At 45.5% G+C, this 18,725-nt stretch overlaps 1 protein-coding gene across 1 annotated transcript in view; it reads left to right on the top strand.

The window, feature by feature from the left end:
• Positions 1–277: 277 nt before the first annotated feature.
• The window catches only part of LOC132384789 (cyclin-T1-like), a 31,009-nt gene continuing 12,561 nt past the window's right edge, over positions 278–18,725 (top strand). Inside the window, exons 1-3 of the mRNA XM_059956295.1 lie at positions 278–568; positions 12,672–12,753; positions 15,882–16,010. Of these exons, the coding sequence (XP_059812278.1) occupies positions 321–568; positions 12,672–12,753; positions 15,882–16,010 (459 nt within the window). The 5' untranslated portion in view covers positions 278–320. The remainder of the gene's footprint in view (positions 569–12,671; positions 12,754–15,881; positions 16,011–18,725) is intronic.

The following is an 18,725-nucleotide window of genomic DNA, read 5'->3' as shown; positions in this document are numbered from 1 at the left end:
CGGACGTGTCGATTATTCGAGTAGCTCTCCAACTTCAACACATCGTTGTTTTTATTTTTTTTCTCGAGTGTTTACCGTTAGCGACCACAATAAAACGGGCTGCAAAGTTGGTCTTGCGAGTGTGTTTTTAATCTGGCAGAAAGAGGGAGACCTAAGTTTTTAAAAAAAAGAAATAGGGCGAGCCCTCTGCTCGAATTGGAGTTCGGCGCAGGCGGGAGGAGCGCGTGTGTTGACGTAAGGGGCGCGCTTGCTCACCCGCGGCGGTTCTGTTGCCGTAGGGGAGGGAGAAGGTGGTGGCGGCGCGCGCGTACTCGCCCACAATGATTCTTGTGACGTATGCACGTGGATGCACGCGGCCGTTCCGCGTTCCTCCCCGCCGGCGCCGTGTGGGGGAAATGGCGGCAGCGGCTGCGTCGAGTTCCTTAGTGCCGGGCAGCCGCTGGTGCTTCAGCCGGCAGCAACTGCAGGACAGCCCGTCGCGACGGGGCGGCGTGGACTGGGACAAGGAGTTGTCGTACCGGCAGCAGACTGCCAACCTACTGCAGGATATGGGCCAGCGGCTCAGCGTGTATCCTCAGGCCTTGTGTGTGCGCGCTAGGCCGCGGCGAGGGATGGAATCTGGGGATGGGCTGGGCCGGGGCTGTATTATTCTGGACAAGGATACGGAAAGGAGCAACTCCCTCTCCTCTTAGTCTTTAGTCCCCTTGGTGAGAGGCAAACTAGAAATTGTCCCTGTTGAAGGAATCACCCGGGACAGGGATATGAGAGGAAACATCGATCTGGATGGGCTTTTGGGAAGGAGAAGCACAGGCTGGGGAACGGATTCGCGGTGAGAGGGAGTAGGGTCCCACCGGACCCTCGGGCGAGGGTGGGGGTGGCGGTCATTGAATAGTCGGGAAACAAGGTTACCATCATCCGTTTGCAGTTCTTGAGGGTAGAGCAGCCTCAATGAAGTGTTGGGGAAAAAGGGAGCCTGGGGTGAGGTGGATGATGGGGGCTTGGATCTTGTATAGGGATGAGAGAGAGTAGCCCCTCCCCCCGAAAAAGTCAGATCCTCTGGGTGTAAAGTGCCTGGATATGAGGGCGGTGTTACAGAGGGAGGCTGGGGCCAGCATGAATAGATTCTGAGCAGTGTGGTGGAGATTGAGCCTGGGTTGCCCAGACTTCGGGGAAATAGAGTGGGAAGCTGGGGTCAAAAAAGAAGGCAGGAGACATTCAACTGGTCAGGTAGTATCTGTGGAAAGGGAGGGAAGAATGGTTAATGTCAATGGAGTGGAGGGATGGAAGATTATAGAGAGGAGGGGTTGAGTGGGCTGGAACTTTATTCATTAGCATGTAAGAGGCAAAGATACAGGAATGGGATTCCCTGAAAGAGGTGTCATAGACAAAATTGTGAAGAAAGTTTGGCTTTCTGTTAGTGCATTGAGCTTAGAAGTTGGGAGATTGTATTGCAGTTGTACAAGATGTTGATGAGGCCACATTTGGAGTATTAAGTTTTGGTCACCCTACTATAAGTAAATACCAATCAGCTGGAAAGAGCACTGAGGGGATTTACAAAGACATTACCAGGAATTGAGGGATTAAGTTATTGGGAGAGGTTGAGCAGATTGGACTTTTCTCATTGGAGTAGTAAGAAACCAAGATTGACCTGTTATTGGTTATAATCATGGGGGGTGATTAAGGTGAATGCCCGGTTTTGGCAGTTGATGTTTTGGTCAAGACCTTTCATCTGGAGTCATGTTTAATAGCAGCCAGAGGTGAGATTTTTCTTTCACCCAGAAAATGAGCTGCCACAGATGAAGTGGTTGAGGCAGGTGCATTAACAATATTTAAAAACTTCTTGAACAGGTACGTGAGTAGCAAATGTTCAGAGGAATGTTTCCAAATTGAGATTGGGACCAATCTTAGACTGTTGGTATAGTCCAGTTGCAATGAATGACCTGTTTCTGTGCTTAGATGGTCATTTTTAACTTGGGAAGAGGCCAGGGATGCTTTGTGAAGGGAGGCCTGGGCACCAGTTTGAAGTAGTGCCCTGAATCCAGGCTCCTGTCCTTGGTCTCTTCCTTTCACGGGGCTCGTAATGTTAGTGGCATTGTTTATTCTGAGGGCAAAAGCCTGTGGGTGAGTTGTAGGGTATGATTGCCAAGGACCAAGCAAGAAGCCACTGAGTCAATTTCTGCTTTGTGGTTCTCGGGTTTCTGTATCTTGACTGCATCCCCTTTGTTCATCTGCTTAAATCGTAAACACTTCCATCGATTTGCTGCTTGTGCAGTATCTTGCTTTCCTGGGTAATAAACACAATTCACATTGCTCTGTAATCTGCATAAGTAAGTTATCACAGAAACAGGTGCTTTGTCCCATCCATTCCATGCTGATTTGGCCTGTCTAGTCTACCTACATCCAGACCATATCCTTCCATTCCTCTTTTATGTACCTATCCAAACTTCTCTTAAATGTTGCAATTGAACCCATATCTAATGCTTCTGCCAGTTTGTTCCACTCTCACACCACCCTCTTGAGTGGGAAAAAAGGTTCCTCCTCAGCTTCCCCTTTAAATATTTCACCTTCAACCCTAACCTCTCTAGTTCTAATTTTACCCAACCTGACTGGCAAAAGCCTGCATGCATTCAACCTATCTCTTTGCTTAACTATAAGATCTCTGCTCATTCTTCTAAAGGTAGCAAAGTTCCCTGGTTCTAAAGGAATCAATCCCAGGGCACAGAAAGAAATGAAAGTTATAGTAGATATATCTGATAATTTACCAAAATTTTCTGGGCAGGTTCTGGCAAAATGGAAAACAGTAAATGTCATGGCAAAGTTTTTAAAAAGGATGCAGGCAAATGGCCAGTTAGCTTAAAATCTATTCAGGAAAATGCTGGGTTATCATTTAGGGAAAAAAAAATTAGAAGTGGTTCACCAGGCAGGTGCAGCATGGATTCAAAAAGGGCAGGTCCTGTTTGACAAACTTACTGGAGTTCTTTGAAAATATATTGATTGCAGTGGATAGAGGGGTACACATGGATATTGTATATTTGGATTTCCTGAGATCATTCAATAAGATGCCACATGAGACTTAGCTATAAAGTAAGGATGCATGAAGTTGAGGGTAATGTATTAGCGCGGGGAGAGGATTGGTTAACCAGTAGAAGGCAGAGTTGGGACAAATGGTTGTTTCTATGGCGAGTGGTATGCTGTAGGAGTCCATGCCAGGCCCGTAACAATATACATTATTGATCTGGAAGATGAGACTGAGTGTAGCGGGAAGAATTTAAAAAGAAGACAGCTTTTAGAGCGGGCGTTGGAGTAGAGGTAGACAAAGTAGCAGGGGTTTGGCTCAATGGGGCTTCAGCGATAACAGTTCGAGGCAAGGTATGTTACTTGTGTAGAATAGAAACAGGACGTATGTGTGTGAGGCTGGTGTTCTGTACTGGGTGTCAGATGTGGGAAGTCCAGGAGACTCCCAGCCTCCCAGATGGCCATATCTGCACCAGGTGCGTGGAACTGCAGCTCCTTAGAAACCGTGTTAGGGAATTGGAGCTGCAGCTCAATGACCTTTGTCTGGTCAGGGGAAGTGAGGAGGTGGTAGAGAGGAGCTATAGGCAAGTAGTCACACTGGGGCCTCGGGAAACCGATAAGTGGGTAACAGTCAGGAGAGGGAAGGGCAGGAGTCAGATACTAGAGAGTACCCCAGTGGCTGTACCCCTTAACAATAATACTTCTGCTTGAGTACTGTTGGGGACGGTCTGCCTGGGGGAAGCAACAATGGCCGTACCTCTGGCACAGAGTCTGGCCCTGTGACTCAGAAGGGTAGGGAAAGGAAGAGGATTGCAGCAGTAATAGGGGGACTCTATAGTTAGGGGGTCGGACAGGCGATTCTGTGGACGCGGTAAAGAAGCATGGATGGTAGTTTGCCTCCCAGGTGCCAGGGTCTGGGATGTTTCAGATCGCGTCCACAATATCCTGCAGTGGAAAGGAGAACAGCCAGAGGTCGTGGTACATATTGGTACCAATGATATACGTAGGAAAAGGTCCTGAAAAATTACTACAGGGAGTTAGGGAGGAAGCTGAGAAGCAGGACCTCAAAGGTAGTAATCTCAGGATTATTGTCTGTGCCACGCGTCAGTGAGTATAGGAACAGAGTGAGGTGGAAGATAAATGTGTGGCTAAGGGATTGGAGCAGGGGTAGGGATTCAGATTTTTGGATCACTGAGACCTCTTTTGGGGCAGGCGTGACTTGTACAAAAAGGATGGGTTACACTTGAATCTGAGGGGGACCTATATTCTGCTAGGGAGGTTTGCTAAGGCTATCGGGGAGAGTTTAAACGAGAATTGGTGGGGGGTGGGAACCGAACTGAAGAGACGGTTGGCTCACAAATAGAGAAAGCTTGAAGACAGTGTGAGAGGGAAGATGGGCAGGTGATAGAGAAGGGATGTGCTCAGACTGATGGTTTGAGATGTGTATTTTAATGCAAGAAGCATCATGAACAAAGTGGATCAGTATTTGATGTTGTGCCATTACAAAGACTTGGATGGCTCATGGGTAGGAATGGTTACTTAGAGTGCCAGGCTTTAGATGTTTCAAAAAGGACAGGGAGGAAGACAAAAGAGGTGGGGGTGTGGCACTGCTGATCAGAGATAGTGTCACAACTGCAGAAAAGGAGGAAGTCATGGATGGATTGTCTACAGAGTCTCTGGGTGAAAGTTAGGAACAGGAAGGGGTCAATAACTCTACTGGTTGTTTTTTATAGACCACTGAATAGTAACAGGGACATTGAGGAGCAGATAGGGAGACAGATTCTGGAAAGGTGTATTAATGACAGGGTTGTCATGGTGAGAGATTTTAATTTCCCAAATATTGATTGGCATCTCCCTAGAGCAAGGGGCTTAGATGGGGTGGAGTTTGTTAGGTGTGTTCAGGAAGGTTTCTTGACACAATATGTAGATAAGCCCAAGAGGAGAGGCTGTACTTGATCTGGTATTGGGAAATGAAACTGGTCAGGTGTCAGGTCTCAGTGGGAGATTATTTTGGAGATAGTGATCACAATTCTATCTCCTTTACCATGGCATTGGAGAGGGATAGGAACAGGCAAGTTAGGAAAGCATTTAATTGGAGTAAGGAGAAATATGAGGCTGTCAGGCAGGAATGTGGTAGCATAAATTAGGAACAGATGTTCATAGGGAAATATACGGCAGAAATGTGGCAAATGTTTAGGGGATACCTGTGTGGTGTTCTGCATAGGTACATTCCAATGAGACGGAAAGGATGGTAGGGTACAGGAACTGTGGTGTACAAAGGCTGTTGAAAATCTCGTCAAGAAGAAAAGCTTACGAAAGGTTTAAAAAACTAGGTAATGATAGAGAAGATTATGAGGCTAGCAGGAAGGAGCTGAAGAATGAAATTAGGAGAGCCAGAAGGGGCCATGCGAAGGCCTCGGCAAACAGGATTAAGGAAAACCCCAAGGCATTCTACAAGTATGTGAAGAGCAAGAGGATAAGATGTGAGAGAATAGGACCAATCAAGTGTGATAGTGGGAAAGTGTGTATGGAACCAGAGGAGATAGTGGAGGTACTTAATGAATACTTTACTTCAGTATTCACTATGGAAAAGGATCTTGGCGATTGTAGGGATGCCTTACAGTGGATTGAAAAGCTTGAGCGTATAGACATTAATAAAGAGTATGTGCTGGAGCTTCTGGAAAGCATCAAGTTGGATAAGTCTCCGGGACCGGATGAGATGTACTCCAGGCTAATGTGGGAGACAAGCGAGGAAATTACTGAGCCTCTGGTAATGATCTTTGCGTCATCAATGGGGACAGAAGAGGTTCTGGAGGGTTGCGGATGTTGTTCCTTTATTCAAGAAAGAGAGTAGAGATAGCCCAGGAAATTATAGACCAGTGAGTCTTACTTCAGTGGTTGGTAAGCTGATGGAGAAGGTCCTGAGAGGCAGGATTTATGAACATTTGGAGAGGCATAATATGACTAGGATTAGTCAGAATGGTTTTGTCAAAGGGAGGTCGTGCCTTACGAGCCTGATTGAATTTTTTGAGGATGTAACTAAACACATTGATGAGGGTAGAGCAGTAATTGTAGTGTATATGGATTTCAGCAAGGCATTCGATAAGGTACCCCATGCAAGGCTTATTGAGAAGGTAAGGAGGCATGGGATCCAAGGGGATCATTGCTTGTGGATCCAGAATTGGCTTGTCCACAGAAGGCAAAGAGTAGTTGTAGAAGGGTCATATTCTGCTAGAGGTCGGTGACCAATGGTGTGTCTCAGGGATCTGTTCTGGGACCCCTTCTCTTCGTGATTTTTATAAATAACTTGTATAATGAAGTGGAGGGATGGGTTAGTATATTTGCTGATGACACAAAGGTTGGAGGTGTTGTGAATAGTGTGGAGTGCTGTCAGAGGTTATAGTGGGACATTGATAGGATGCAAAACTGGACTATGAAGTGGCAGATGGAGTTCAACCCAGATAAGTGTGAGGTGGTTTATTTTGGTAGGTCAAATATGATGGCAAATATAGTGTTAATGGTAAGACTCTTGGCAGTGTGGAGGATCAGAGGGATCTTGGGATCTGAGTCCATAGGACAGTCAAAGCTGCTGCGCAGGTCAACTCTGTAGTTAAGAAGGCATACAGTGCATTGGCCTTCATCAATTGGGGGATTGAGCTTAAGAGCTTTTTCCCAGGGCTGAAATGGCTAACACGAGAGGGCACAGTTTTAAGGTGCTTGGAAGTAGGTACAGAGGAGATGTCAGGGGTAAGTTTTTTACACATAGAGTCGTGAGTACGCGGAATGGGCTGCCAGCGACGATGGTGGAGGTAGATATGATAGGGTATTTTAAGAGATTCCTGGATAGACACATGGAGCTTAGAAAAATAAGAGGGCTATGGGTAATCCTAGGTAATTTCTAAAGTGGGCTGAAGTGCCTGTATTGTGCTGTAGGTTTTCGATGTTTCTTTAAGTTTGCTGATGATACTAAACTGAGTGGAGAAGCAAATTGTAGAGAATGTGGAGAGTCTGCAGAGAGATATAGATAGGTTAAGTGATTGGCAAGGGTCTGGCAGGTGGAATAAAACATTGGTAAATGCAATGTCATCCACTTTGGAAGAGAAAATAGAAGATCAGATTATTAAATGATTGCAGCATGCTATTGTGTAGAGAGATTCATGCTTGTGCATGAATCACAGAAGGTTGGTTTCCAGATCCAACAGGCTATCAATAGGGCTAGTTCAATGTTGGCCTTCATTGCTAGAGGGATTGAATTTAGTGGGGTTGGTTATGCTGCAGCTGTACAGGATGCTAGTGAGGCCACACTTGGAATACTGCATGCAGTTCTGGTAATATAGTGGCTTTGGAGACAGTGCAGAGGAAATTCACCAAGTTGATTCTGGAGATGTGAAGAGATTGAGTCTCCTGAGACCATACACACTGGAATGAGAAGGAATCTTATAGAAACATATAAAATTATGAAAAAGATATATCCGATAGAAGCAGAAAAGCTGTTTCCACTGGTGAGTGAGACTAGAATAACAGGACATGGTCTCAGGATTCAGGTAAATAGATTTATAATGGAGATGAGGAGGAAGTGCTTTTTCTAGAGAGTAGTGAATCTGGAATTCTCTGCCCAGGGAAACTAAAGGCTACATCATTAAATATATTTAAGACACGGTCATGGTCTTAGTGAATGGTGGACAGGCTTGTTAGCCTAGATGGCAGACTCCTGCTCCTGTGTCTTATGTTCCTGAGTTCCAATGAATAAAATTGTAGCCTATTCAACCTTTCCCTGTAACTCGGGTCAATTAAATCCTGGCAACATCCTTCTAAATTTTCTCTGCATTTTTTCAATCTTATCATATCTTTCCTGTAGGTAGTTGACCAGAACTACACACAATATTCCAAATTTGGCCTCACCAGCATCTTGTACAACTTCAACATTACATTACAACTCCTGTACTCAGTGCCATGACTTATGAAGGCAATGTGCCATAAAGTCTCTTTACCACCCTGTTTTCCTGTGACGGCACTTTCAAGGAATTATGGATCTGTATTCCCAAGTCTTTTGATTGCCTTCCTCACTGTCCAATATGCCCCAAGTCTTGGTGTAGTCTGCAAATTTCTGACTGTAGCTTAATGTTTATTACATTGCTTCAGCAGAAGCTAGGTAAGAGGTTTTCCATTATACCTGGTCCTGGGTGGAGATTAAGCCAAGGTATGAACCAACCAAGCTTTATGTTTGCCCACGAGTTATTAATTCTCACCCAGAAGTCAATGAATGTTTCCTGCTTGGAACCGATGCTTGTGGTCCCAACTTTTACTGTCCTGAGCTTGTACACTGAAGATCCTTGATTGTATCCTTGTGATGCTGTCCTCAGGGAATAGAAAGGAATCAGAGTAGATGTGAGATCGAAATGTGCTAGTTTTCAGAGGGATGTGAATCCCTGCAAGTAAGTACACTTGGTCTCTCCCTCCTCTTTCCTTTCTCCTCCCTTCTCTCTCCTCTGCCACCCCCCTCTCCTCTTCCCCCTCTCTCCCTCTCCTTCTCCCTGGTAATACCACATGGTGTCATAGGAAGATACAGCATGGAAACAGGCTCTTCTTCAGCCCACAGTGTCTGACCAACAAACCACAAATTTTTACATTAATTGTAAAAATATTCTACCCTATTCTTCCATGCCCACATCAGCTCCACCCAGATTTGATATTCACCTGCACACTAAGCATAATTTACAGCAGCATATTAACCTACCAGCTGAACATTTTTGGGTTGTTAGAGGAAACCCACAGAGTCACAGACCATGACTGCTCCACACAGACAGCTCTGTGGTCTGGGATCAAAGCCAGCCTGCTGAGGCTAGGAGGGAGCAGCTTCTCTAGCTGTGCCACTATGGGTGTCTGTCTCAAATATTATGTACCAGTCTGTCCTCTGCACTTACCACAGTATAGACGTGCAAGGGAGGGAGTGCAATGAAGGTTCAGATTGGGATAGAGGTTTTCTCCTGTGAGCAGAGGTTAAGTAAACCGAGCCTGTTCTCTGCTGAGCTGAAAAAGGGAGATGATCTTCCTGAAAAATAACACGTTGATCTTAAAGTTCTGGGACCTCTACTTTTCGTGATTTTTATTAACGACCTGGATGAGGGGATAGAAGGGTGGGTTGGCAAGTTTGCAGACGACACAAAGGTAGGTGGTGGTGTAGATAGTGTAGAGGATTGTCAAAGATTGCAGGGAGACATTGATAGGATGCAGAAGTGGGCTGAGAAGTGGCAGATGGAGTTCAACCCGGAGAAGTGTGAGGTGGTACACTTTGGAAGGACAAGCTCAAGGCAGAGTACAAAGTAAATGGCAGGATACTTGGTAGTGTGGAGGAGCAGAGGGATCTGGGGCTACATGTCCACAGATCCGTGAAAGTTGCCTCACAGGTAGATAGGGTAGTTAAGAAATGCAGCTCTATAAAACTCTAGTTAGGCGACACTTGGAGTACTGTGTCCAGTTCTGGTCGCCTCACTATAGGAAGGATGTGGAAGCATTGGAAAGGGTACAGAGGAGATTTACCAGGATGCTACCTGGTTTAGAGAGTATGGATTATCATCGGAGATTAAGGGAGCTAGGGCTTTACTCTTTGGAGAGAAGGAGGATGAGAGGAGATATGATAGAGGTGTACAAGATATTAAGAGGAATAGACAGAGTGGACAGCCAGTGCCTCTTCCCCAGGGCACCACTGCTTAGTACATGGCTTTAAGGTAAGGGGAGGAAAGTTCAAGGGGGATATTAGAGGAAGGTTTTTCACTCAGAGAGCGATTGGTGTGTGGAATGCACTGCCTGAGTCGGTGGTGGAGGCAGATACACTAGTGAAGTTTAAGAGAGAACTAAACAGGTATATAGAGGAATTTAAGGGGGGTTATATGGGAGGCAGGGTTTGAGGGTCGGCACAACATTGTGGGCCAAAGGGCCTGTAATGTGCTGTACTATTCTATGTCTATGTTCTGTGTTAAATCAAACTGCTGGAGGAACTCATTGGTTCAGGCAGCATTTGTGGAGGGAAAGGAATAGTTGATGTTTTGGATTGAGATCCTGCATTAGGACTGAGAGGGTGAGCATAGGAATAAAGAACATTACAGCACAGTACAGGCTCTTTAGCCTACGATATTGTGCTGACCTTTTAACCTACTCTCTTCCCTCCTACATAGCCCTCCATTTTCCTTTCATCCATGTGCCTATCTAAGAGTCACTTAAATGTCCCTAATGGATCCGCTTCTACCACCACCCCAATCCAATTGAATCCAATGCATTCACCACACTCTGTAAAATAACTTACCTTTGACATCCCCCTAATACTTTCCTCCAATCACCTTAAAATTATGCCCTTGTGTTAGCCTTTTGGGTAAAAGGCTCTGGCTGTCTGCTCAACCTATGTCTCTTATTATCTTGTACACCTCTATCAAGTCACCTCTCAGCTTCTGTTGCTCTCAAGAGAAAATCCTTAGCTCACTCAACCTATCCTCATAAGACATGGTCTCTAATCCAACCAGCATCCTGATGAATCTCTGCACCCTCTCTAAAGCTTCCATATCCTTCTTAAAATAAGGCGACAACTACTGAACACAATACCCCAAGAGTGGTCTAACCAGAGCTTATCTCATAGCTCTTGAACTCAGTCTTCCGACTAATAAAGGCCAACACACCATATACCTTCTTAACAGCCCTTCTGGGTGGAGGGAGGGAGGTAGAGGCTAGTATGTGATCGGTGCAATGAGGGATGATGGACAGATGGGGTGTCAATATGTGTTTGATGTTCCCCCTGGCTGTGATGTCTAGTACTTGAGATCACAGTCTCAATATCAATGAACAACTACAGATTAGGATCAGGTTTATTAACACTGACATATATCATGAACTTTTTTTTGTGGCAACAGTACAGTGCAAGATATTGAAAAAATACCGCAATTTACACTAAAAACATAAATAGTGTATAAGAGGAATAGCAAGGTAGTGTTCATGGTGTCATAGACTATTTGGAAATCTGATGGCAGAGGAGAAGAAGCTGTTTCCTAACATGATGAGTGCGCGTCATCAGGCTCCTCTACCTCTTCCTTGAAGGTAATAATGAGAAGAGGGTATGTTTCAGATGGTGAGGGCTGTAAATGTGAAACTAACAGAAAATCCTGGAAAAACACAACAGATCAGGTAGCGCCCGTGGAAAGAAGCAGTTGTTTGGGTCTGCAAGCCTTTGTCAGAAAGAGAAGAATGCAGGCAGAGACTGCAGCTGCTGAAATCTGCCCCCAAAAACAACTAATTGCTGGAGGAACTCAGCAGGTTGATGTTCCTCCATAAAGAGAAAGGTACAAGTCAGTTTTCAGTTGCAGAAGTAGGGATGTGTGGAACAAATTCAGCAGGAAGCAGCACACAATATGCTCCACGCAATGGCTGTAGGAAGGATGACATAAAGGTGTATGATGTACAGAAATCATAGGAGAAAGGATGTTACCAGGATTAGAGAGCTTGAGTTATAAGAGGAGACTGAATAGGTTGGGATTGTTTTCCCTGGAGCGAAAGAGGCTGAGGGGATGACCTGATAGATATAAAACCATGAGTGGCATGCAGGGTAAGGGAATCTAAAACTGGAGGATATATGTTTCAGGTGAGAGGGGAAAGATTTAAAGGGGACCTGAGAGGCAACTTTTACATTGAGAGGGTGGCAGGTGTGTGGAACAGGCTGTCAAGGAAGTGGTTGAGGCAGGTAGAATTGCGATATTTAAAAGACATTTAGACAGGTACATAGATTCAAAGGGATATGGGCCAAATGTTGGCAAATGAGACTGGTTTAGATGGGATTCTTGGTTGGCATGGACCAGTTAGGCTAAAGGGCTGATTTCCACGCTTTTGACTATGGAGGAACTGGGTTGGGGGGGGGGGGGGGTTTGAGATAAAATGTTTCCTCCAGAACACTTAGTCATGGAGGCAGCAGAGATCCCCTTCCCATATTTAAACAAGACAATGGAATCAGTGGGAAAAGTACGGGCTGGGCTAGGAATCTCTTTACCCAATGGATCAAATGGCCTCCTGTCTTGGTGTTTTCAATAAATTGTGAGTTCCAGTTCCGGTACTCCTCTCTTGCATCCTTTCCAAAGCCTTTGTATTTTTCCAAAAGACCGGTACCCATAAATGAACCAGCTCTAGGCAGACAGATGTCTCAGAGACATCTGGGGCAAATTGCTGCCTTTTTTCCTCCCCTCACAGAGTGAAGACATGGCCATAAATGAAGTCTGGCAGCAAGGAGAACTTTAGGTTAGAGGTTAAGAAATACAAGGGTCATGGTGGGAAATTGTAAGCAAGGGGTTGCAAACAACTGTGATGCTTCTGAAGTTAAGTATCTAGATGAGATTGGAGAAGAAAGATGATATGATCAAAGAGCGAACGTTGCAAGAGTAAATGCTTTGATTTTGCTTTTGGAAGTACCATGACTTTTTCATGCTGGAAAATGAGATGAATGATGATGCATTCATAGAAAACACTATTGTAATTCTATAAATATGTAGTTTCTTGAGCAATTACAACTACTAGAAATTTATTAACGTGAGTCTATGAACTGTGTGCTTGCTGCTGTGTATAACTGTACTAGGCTTGAAGTTGGGGTAGTGTGTTCTTCCTCCTTAACGCAGTATCCGCAGTTCCCAGCTTACCATCAACACGGCAATTGTTTACATGCACCGGTTTTATATGCAGCAGTGTTTCACCAAGTTTCATCGCAACGTAAGTGTTCTGTCATCGGCTTAGAACAGATTTATGTCAGCACATGGGTGATGTAACTATCAGCTGTGAACCCTGCTGTCCATATCTACATCACACGTCCTGTTCCCCGGTGAATGTGTGACACTGCCTCAGTGTTACTATATGACTGTATCACACACATATAAATCTGTAACATTGTATAACATACAAACTTTTTGTGAATTTTAGTACTATATATCGCACACAAATCCTATAAGCTATAAATAGATAGCCACAGGCCCTGTAGTTATTATTCAGTAACATATCATTGAAGGCCCCTGTACTGTTAATGTATGGCACAACACCATAACGCACACATTCTCCTATAGATCCACTTCAGCACTGTATCACTGACTGTACAGTTGATATATGCCACTATATCCAGGTTTCCCCCACTATTCGAAAGTAGAGTGTTCCTATGAAACGGTTCGTAAGCTGGAATGTCATAAAGTGAAGAAGCAATTACCATTTATTTACATGGGAAAAATTTGCGAGCATTCGCAGACCCAAAAAATAACCTACCAAATCATGCCAAATAACACATAAAACCTAAAATAACAGTAACATATAGTAAAAGCAGGAATGCTCTGATAAATACACAGCTATATAAAGTAGGAGTACTTTTCTGCAATTATTGCAGCACTGTCCACCGTAAAGAAAATCTCACACAAGTGCTCTCGGTAGTACTCGTGGCAAGAACACTCGGCGCAAGTGCTCTCGACAGAAACACACGGTGCAGGTGCTCTCGGTAGTACTCGCGGCAAGAACACACGGCGCAAGTGCTCTTGACAGAAACACACGGTGCAGGCGCTCTCGGTAGTACTCGCGGCAAGAACACACGGCGCAAGTGCTCTTGACAGAAACACACAGTGCAGGCGCTCTCGGTAGTACTCGCGGCAAGAACACACGGCGCAAGTGCTCTTGACAGAAACACACAGTGCAGGCGCTCTCAGCAGCACACGTGGCAAGAACACACGGCGCAAGTGCTCTTGACAGAAACACACGGTGCAGGCGCTCTCGGTAGTACTCGCGGCAAGAACACACGGCGCAAGTGCTCTTGACAGAAACACACAGTGCAGGCGCTCTCGGTAGTACTCGCGGCAAGAACACACGGCGCAAGTGCTCTTGACAGAAACACACAGTGCAGGCGCTCTCAGCAGCACACGTGGCAAGAACACACGGCGCAAGTGCTCTTGACAGAAACACACGGTGCAAGCGCTCTCGGCAGAAACACACGGTGCAGGTGCTCTCGGTAGTACTCGCGGCAAGAACACACGGCGCAAGTGCTCTTGACAGAAACACACGGTGCAGGCGCTCTCAGCTGCACACGTGGCAAGAACACTCGGCGCAAGTGCTCTTGACAGAAACACACGGTGCAAGCACTCCCGACAGAAGCACTCGTGGCAAGAACACTCAGCGCAAGTGCTCTTGACAGAAACACATGGTGCAGGCGCTCTTGGCAGTGCTCGCGGCAAGAACACTCGGCGCAAGTGCTCTTGACAGAAACACATGGTGCAAGCGCTCCCGGCAGAAGCACTCGTGGCAAGAACACTCGGTGCAGGTGCTCTTGGCAGTACTCACGGCAAGAACACACGGCGCAAGTGCTCTTGGCAGAAACACTCTTTCCAGTAAACTTTAAGCTATGAAGCTGCCAAATTATACCAAATAACATATAAAAATACACAGCTTATATAAAGTAGAAATAATGTACATCCAGTGCAGTTTCACTTGCCGGAATCGGGAAGACAGCGAGCACACTGATGATGGTGTGTTAGGCTGAGTCGTTGGAGGTTGGGGTGGTGGGAGGTAGAGGAGACTGGGGTGTCATCTCATCGTCGTCTGTTTCCATCAGGGCAGGCAGGTCACCTATGTCTGCCTGCCTCGATGTCGCAGGTCTAGTTTCGTCGTCTGATGTGGAAGGCTTGTAAAACAACAGTAGGCTTGACTGCTTAGCCTCATGCATTTTTCTATCATACAGTTCTTTGTAAGCACTCAAACCATCCTGCAAAATATGCCCTAAACCTACGTACCCTTTCAAAATTAAAGTCATACTTTTCTGCAATCATTGTAGTGCTGCCAATCGCAGCGAATATCTCTTGCAATTGCTTCACGTTCAATTCCTGGATGACTTCACTTTTGGGCCGTTCACTACTGCGTTCGGCTTCAATTGTTATCCTTTCCTCTTCATCTGTCAGTTCTTGGTCATGGGATGCCAAAACCTCTTCAACATCATCTTAGTCAACTTCCACAAACCCAGCCTCCTTAGCCAAACTCACTATGTCCTTACTTCGTTCAGCACGATCGAAGGGCTTTATTATGTCTAGTTTTACGCTAAGTGTATAACACCCTTACGCGCTCTTTTAGGCTTTTCCGATACCTTAGAACTCATCTTGCTAACGGATGCACAAAATAAATCAACATAAAGCACAGATGCTCACAGGCACGTGTTTAAGCAATGGTGGCTAGAATGCAGTTCCAGGGGCGGAGCTTGGTTGTTAAGCGCGCGCTGCCTTTTTTCATGCTGTGAAAACACCTTCTGTTAGCGAAAACAGGTAACTAATGTAGGTCTTTCGTAACAGCGAGGTGTCGTAAAGCGAACGATCAAAAAACGGGGGACACCTGTATTGTATAGTTAGGCCATGTCATACACAGGTCGGATGAACTGTTAAGTGTGTAGCATTATCGCATACAGGTAGTGTATAGTTCTGTATCTATCACACACAATCCTATACAGTTACTGTGCAATGCTGTATCACATACAATTCCCAAAGAGTTAATGTATTTATCCTTTCTAGGATCAATGTACAGTACGATAACATATACAGACCTGTGTTCAGATAATGAACAACATTGTCACACTTAATCCTTTGCATAACTACCGGCCAATGATGTTGCATGCACGGCATCTATACAGATGGTATACAACACATTTATATACAGTCCCTTTCATACTATGAATTCAGTTTATGACACATAATCTTTTGTACAGCAGTTAAAGGATTGTGTATCACTCAGAATTGCTGTAGAGTTAATGTACAGCACTGTATCACACAGTCCCTATTCCATCCATTGTGCTGCCACTCTCTGACCCTCCCTTGTACTTTGCATAGATCATCGCTCCTGCCACTCTCTTCTTAGCCGCCAAGGTGGAAGAGCAACCTCGCAAGCTGGAGCATGTAATTAAAGTGGCGCACGCCTGCCTGAACCCACAGGAACCCCCACCTGATGTCAAGAGTGAGGTAGGTTCCAGCTGAGTCTTGTTTGGTGGACACCCTTGGCTCAACACCCACGTGCTCCTGGATTTTGGCATCCCTTCTGCTCTGAGAAGTGTCACTATTGAATGGGAGCAAGCAAGCATCATATGAAAAGTTGAGTGAGTTAGGGCCTATTTTTTGGAGTGAAGAAGGATGAGAGGCAACTTGACAGAGGTATATTAGATCATGAGGGGTATAGACAGAGTGGGCATACTGTGCCTTTTACCCAGGACAGGAATGGCCAAAACTAGAGGATATTCATTTAAGATGATTGGAGGAATGTATAGGGGAGATGTCAGAGGTAGAGTGGTTAGTGTGAGGCTGATACATTAAGGACATTTAAGAGGCTCGTAGATAGTCACATGGATGATAGAAATAATGGTGGACTATGTGGAAGGAAACAGATCTTGGAGGAGGTTAAAGTTTGGCACAACATTGTGGGCCTGTACTCCTGTACTTTTCAGTGTTCTATAATGTTCAGAGTATGCATACACTCAGCTGCAAGAATAGTTCTACATTTGTAACAGTCTTTCTTTGGCAACTTTTATAAACATGTTATTTTCTCTGGTGCGGCGGAGGCTGAGTGGACATCTGATTGAAGTTTAAAAAAATTATTAGACCCATAGATAGTCATGATCTTTTTCCCAAGGGTGTAAATGTATAATAATAGAGGGTATAGTTTTAAGGTGAGAGGGGCAAGTTCAAAAGTTCAAAGACATCACAGAACAGAGATGAGGAGGAATTTCTTTAGTCAGAGGGTGGTGAATCTGTGGGATTCATTTAAAGCAGAGGTTGATAGGTACTTTGTAAAGACATCAAAAGTTATGGGGAAAAGGCAAGAGAATGGGGTTGAGAGGGAAATAAATCATCCAAGATCAAATGGTGGAGCAAACTTGATGGGCTGAATGGCCTAATTCTGCTCCTTTGTCTTATGGTCTTAAGGGGGTGTGCAGGGGACATTTTCTTACACAGGGAGTTGGTGCCTGGAACGTGCTGCCAGGGATAGTTGTGGAGGCAGATACAATGGAGGCGTGAGATTCCCAGACACATGAATGTACATGGATATGGATCATTTGTTAACATAGGGGATTAGGTTTAATTTGGCACAGAGGGTGGGCTGAAGGGCCTGTTCCTATGCTGTACCATTCTGTGTTCCACCTTAGAAAAGTGAGCTGTGCAAGTGTGGCACCGGTGAATTGAATCAACTGGAGACTGCAGCAGTTTATAAACAGTACTCTGGAGCAGGGCAGGTTCATGAAGAGTGCACTTTTCAGCATCACACCGTTGGAATGGGTCCTTCGGTGTTTTGTACATTTGGAAAGAGCCCATTTGGGTGCCGTACTTCTTGGCTGAGATGTCCACTCAGAGCTTTGTGCCTTTGAGCAGTGTCAAGCTGAGCACAGCAGCTTTGGAATGCATGAACTGGAGTGTGCAAATTGGCACAAACCAATTCCCTCACTGCATCATTGGCTTTGTGCGCTGGAGGGCCGTACTTCTGGCATTTGTCCATCAGGATCATGTCACTGCTGGGGGTGTGAGTGGCTGGGTGAGCACTCTGACCCCTCTTCTTACTTACCCCTTGAACGGGACCCCACCAAGAAACATCAAACCATTGTCTCCTGTACCATCACCGCCCTTATCAACTCCGGAGACCTTCCATCCTCAGCCAAAAAACTCATAATTCCCACACTCCGCACTGCTCGGTTTTACCTCCTCCCTAAGATCCACAAGCCTGACTGTCCCAGTAAACCCATAGTTTCGGCCTGCTCCTGCCCCACCAGACTTGTATCTGCCCATCTGGACTCCATTTTGTCACCCATTGTTCAGTCCCTCCCCACCTATACCCGGGATACATCCCATGCCCTCCACCTCTTCAATAACTTCCAGTTCCCCAGTCCCGACAACTTCATTTTCACTATGGATGTCCAATGCTTATACACTTCCATTCCCCATCAAGAAGGCCTCAAAGCTCTCCGCTACTTTCTGGACAATAGATCTCACCAGTTCACCACCACCACCACACTCCTCCGGTTGACAGAACTGGTACTCACACTTAATAACTTCTCTTTTGGCTCTTCCTATTTTCTTCAGACCAAGGGTGTAGCTATGGGCCTCAGCTATGCCTGCCTCTTCATTGGTTAAGTGGAAGTCTATGCTCCAAACCTATACTGTTACTGCTCTTCAACTTTTCCTTCGACACATTGACAACTACATTGGTGCTGCTTCCTGCACTCATGCTGAGCTCATCAATTTCATTGACTTTGCCTCTAACTTCCACCCAGCCCTCAAATTCACTTGATCCATCTTGGACACTTCTCTCCCCTTTTTTGATCTCTCGGTCTCCATCTCTGGATACACTGTCCACTGACACTTCTATAAACCCACTGACTCTCATAACTACCTCAACTATACCTCTTCCCACACTACCACATGCAAAAATGCTATTCCCTATTCCCAGTTCCTCCGTCTCCGCCTCATCTGCTCCCAGGATGAGGCTTTCTGTTCCAGGACATCTCTAATGTCCTCTTTCTCTAAGGATCGTGGTTTCCCTTCTGCCATCATCAATGATACCCTCACCCGCATCTCCTCCATTTCCTGCACTTTGGCCCTCACCCCATCCTCCTGTCACCACAACACGGACTGTGTTCCCCCTGTCCTCACCTTCCACTCCACCAGCCTCTGGATCCAGCATATTATCCT

This window comes from Hypanus sabinus, chromosome X1, assembly GCF_030144855.1.
Source record: "Hypanus sabinus isolate sHypSab1 chromosome X1, sHypSab1.hap1, whole genome shotgun sequence".
Classification (NCBI taxonomy): domain Eukaryota; kingdom Metazoa; phylum Chordata; class Chondrichthyes; order Myliobatiformes; family Dasyatidae; genus Hypanus; species Hypanus sabinus.
Note: the sequence above shows the minus strand (reverse complement) of the source record. Positions and strands in the feature narration are given on the sequence as shown.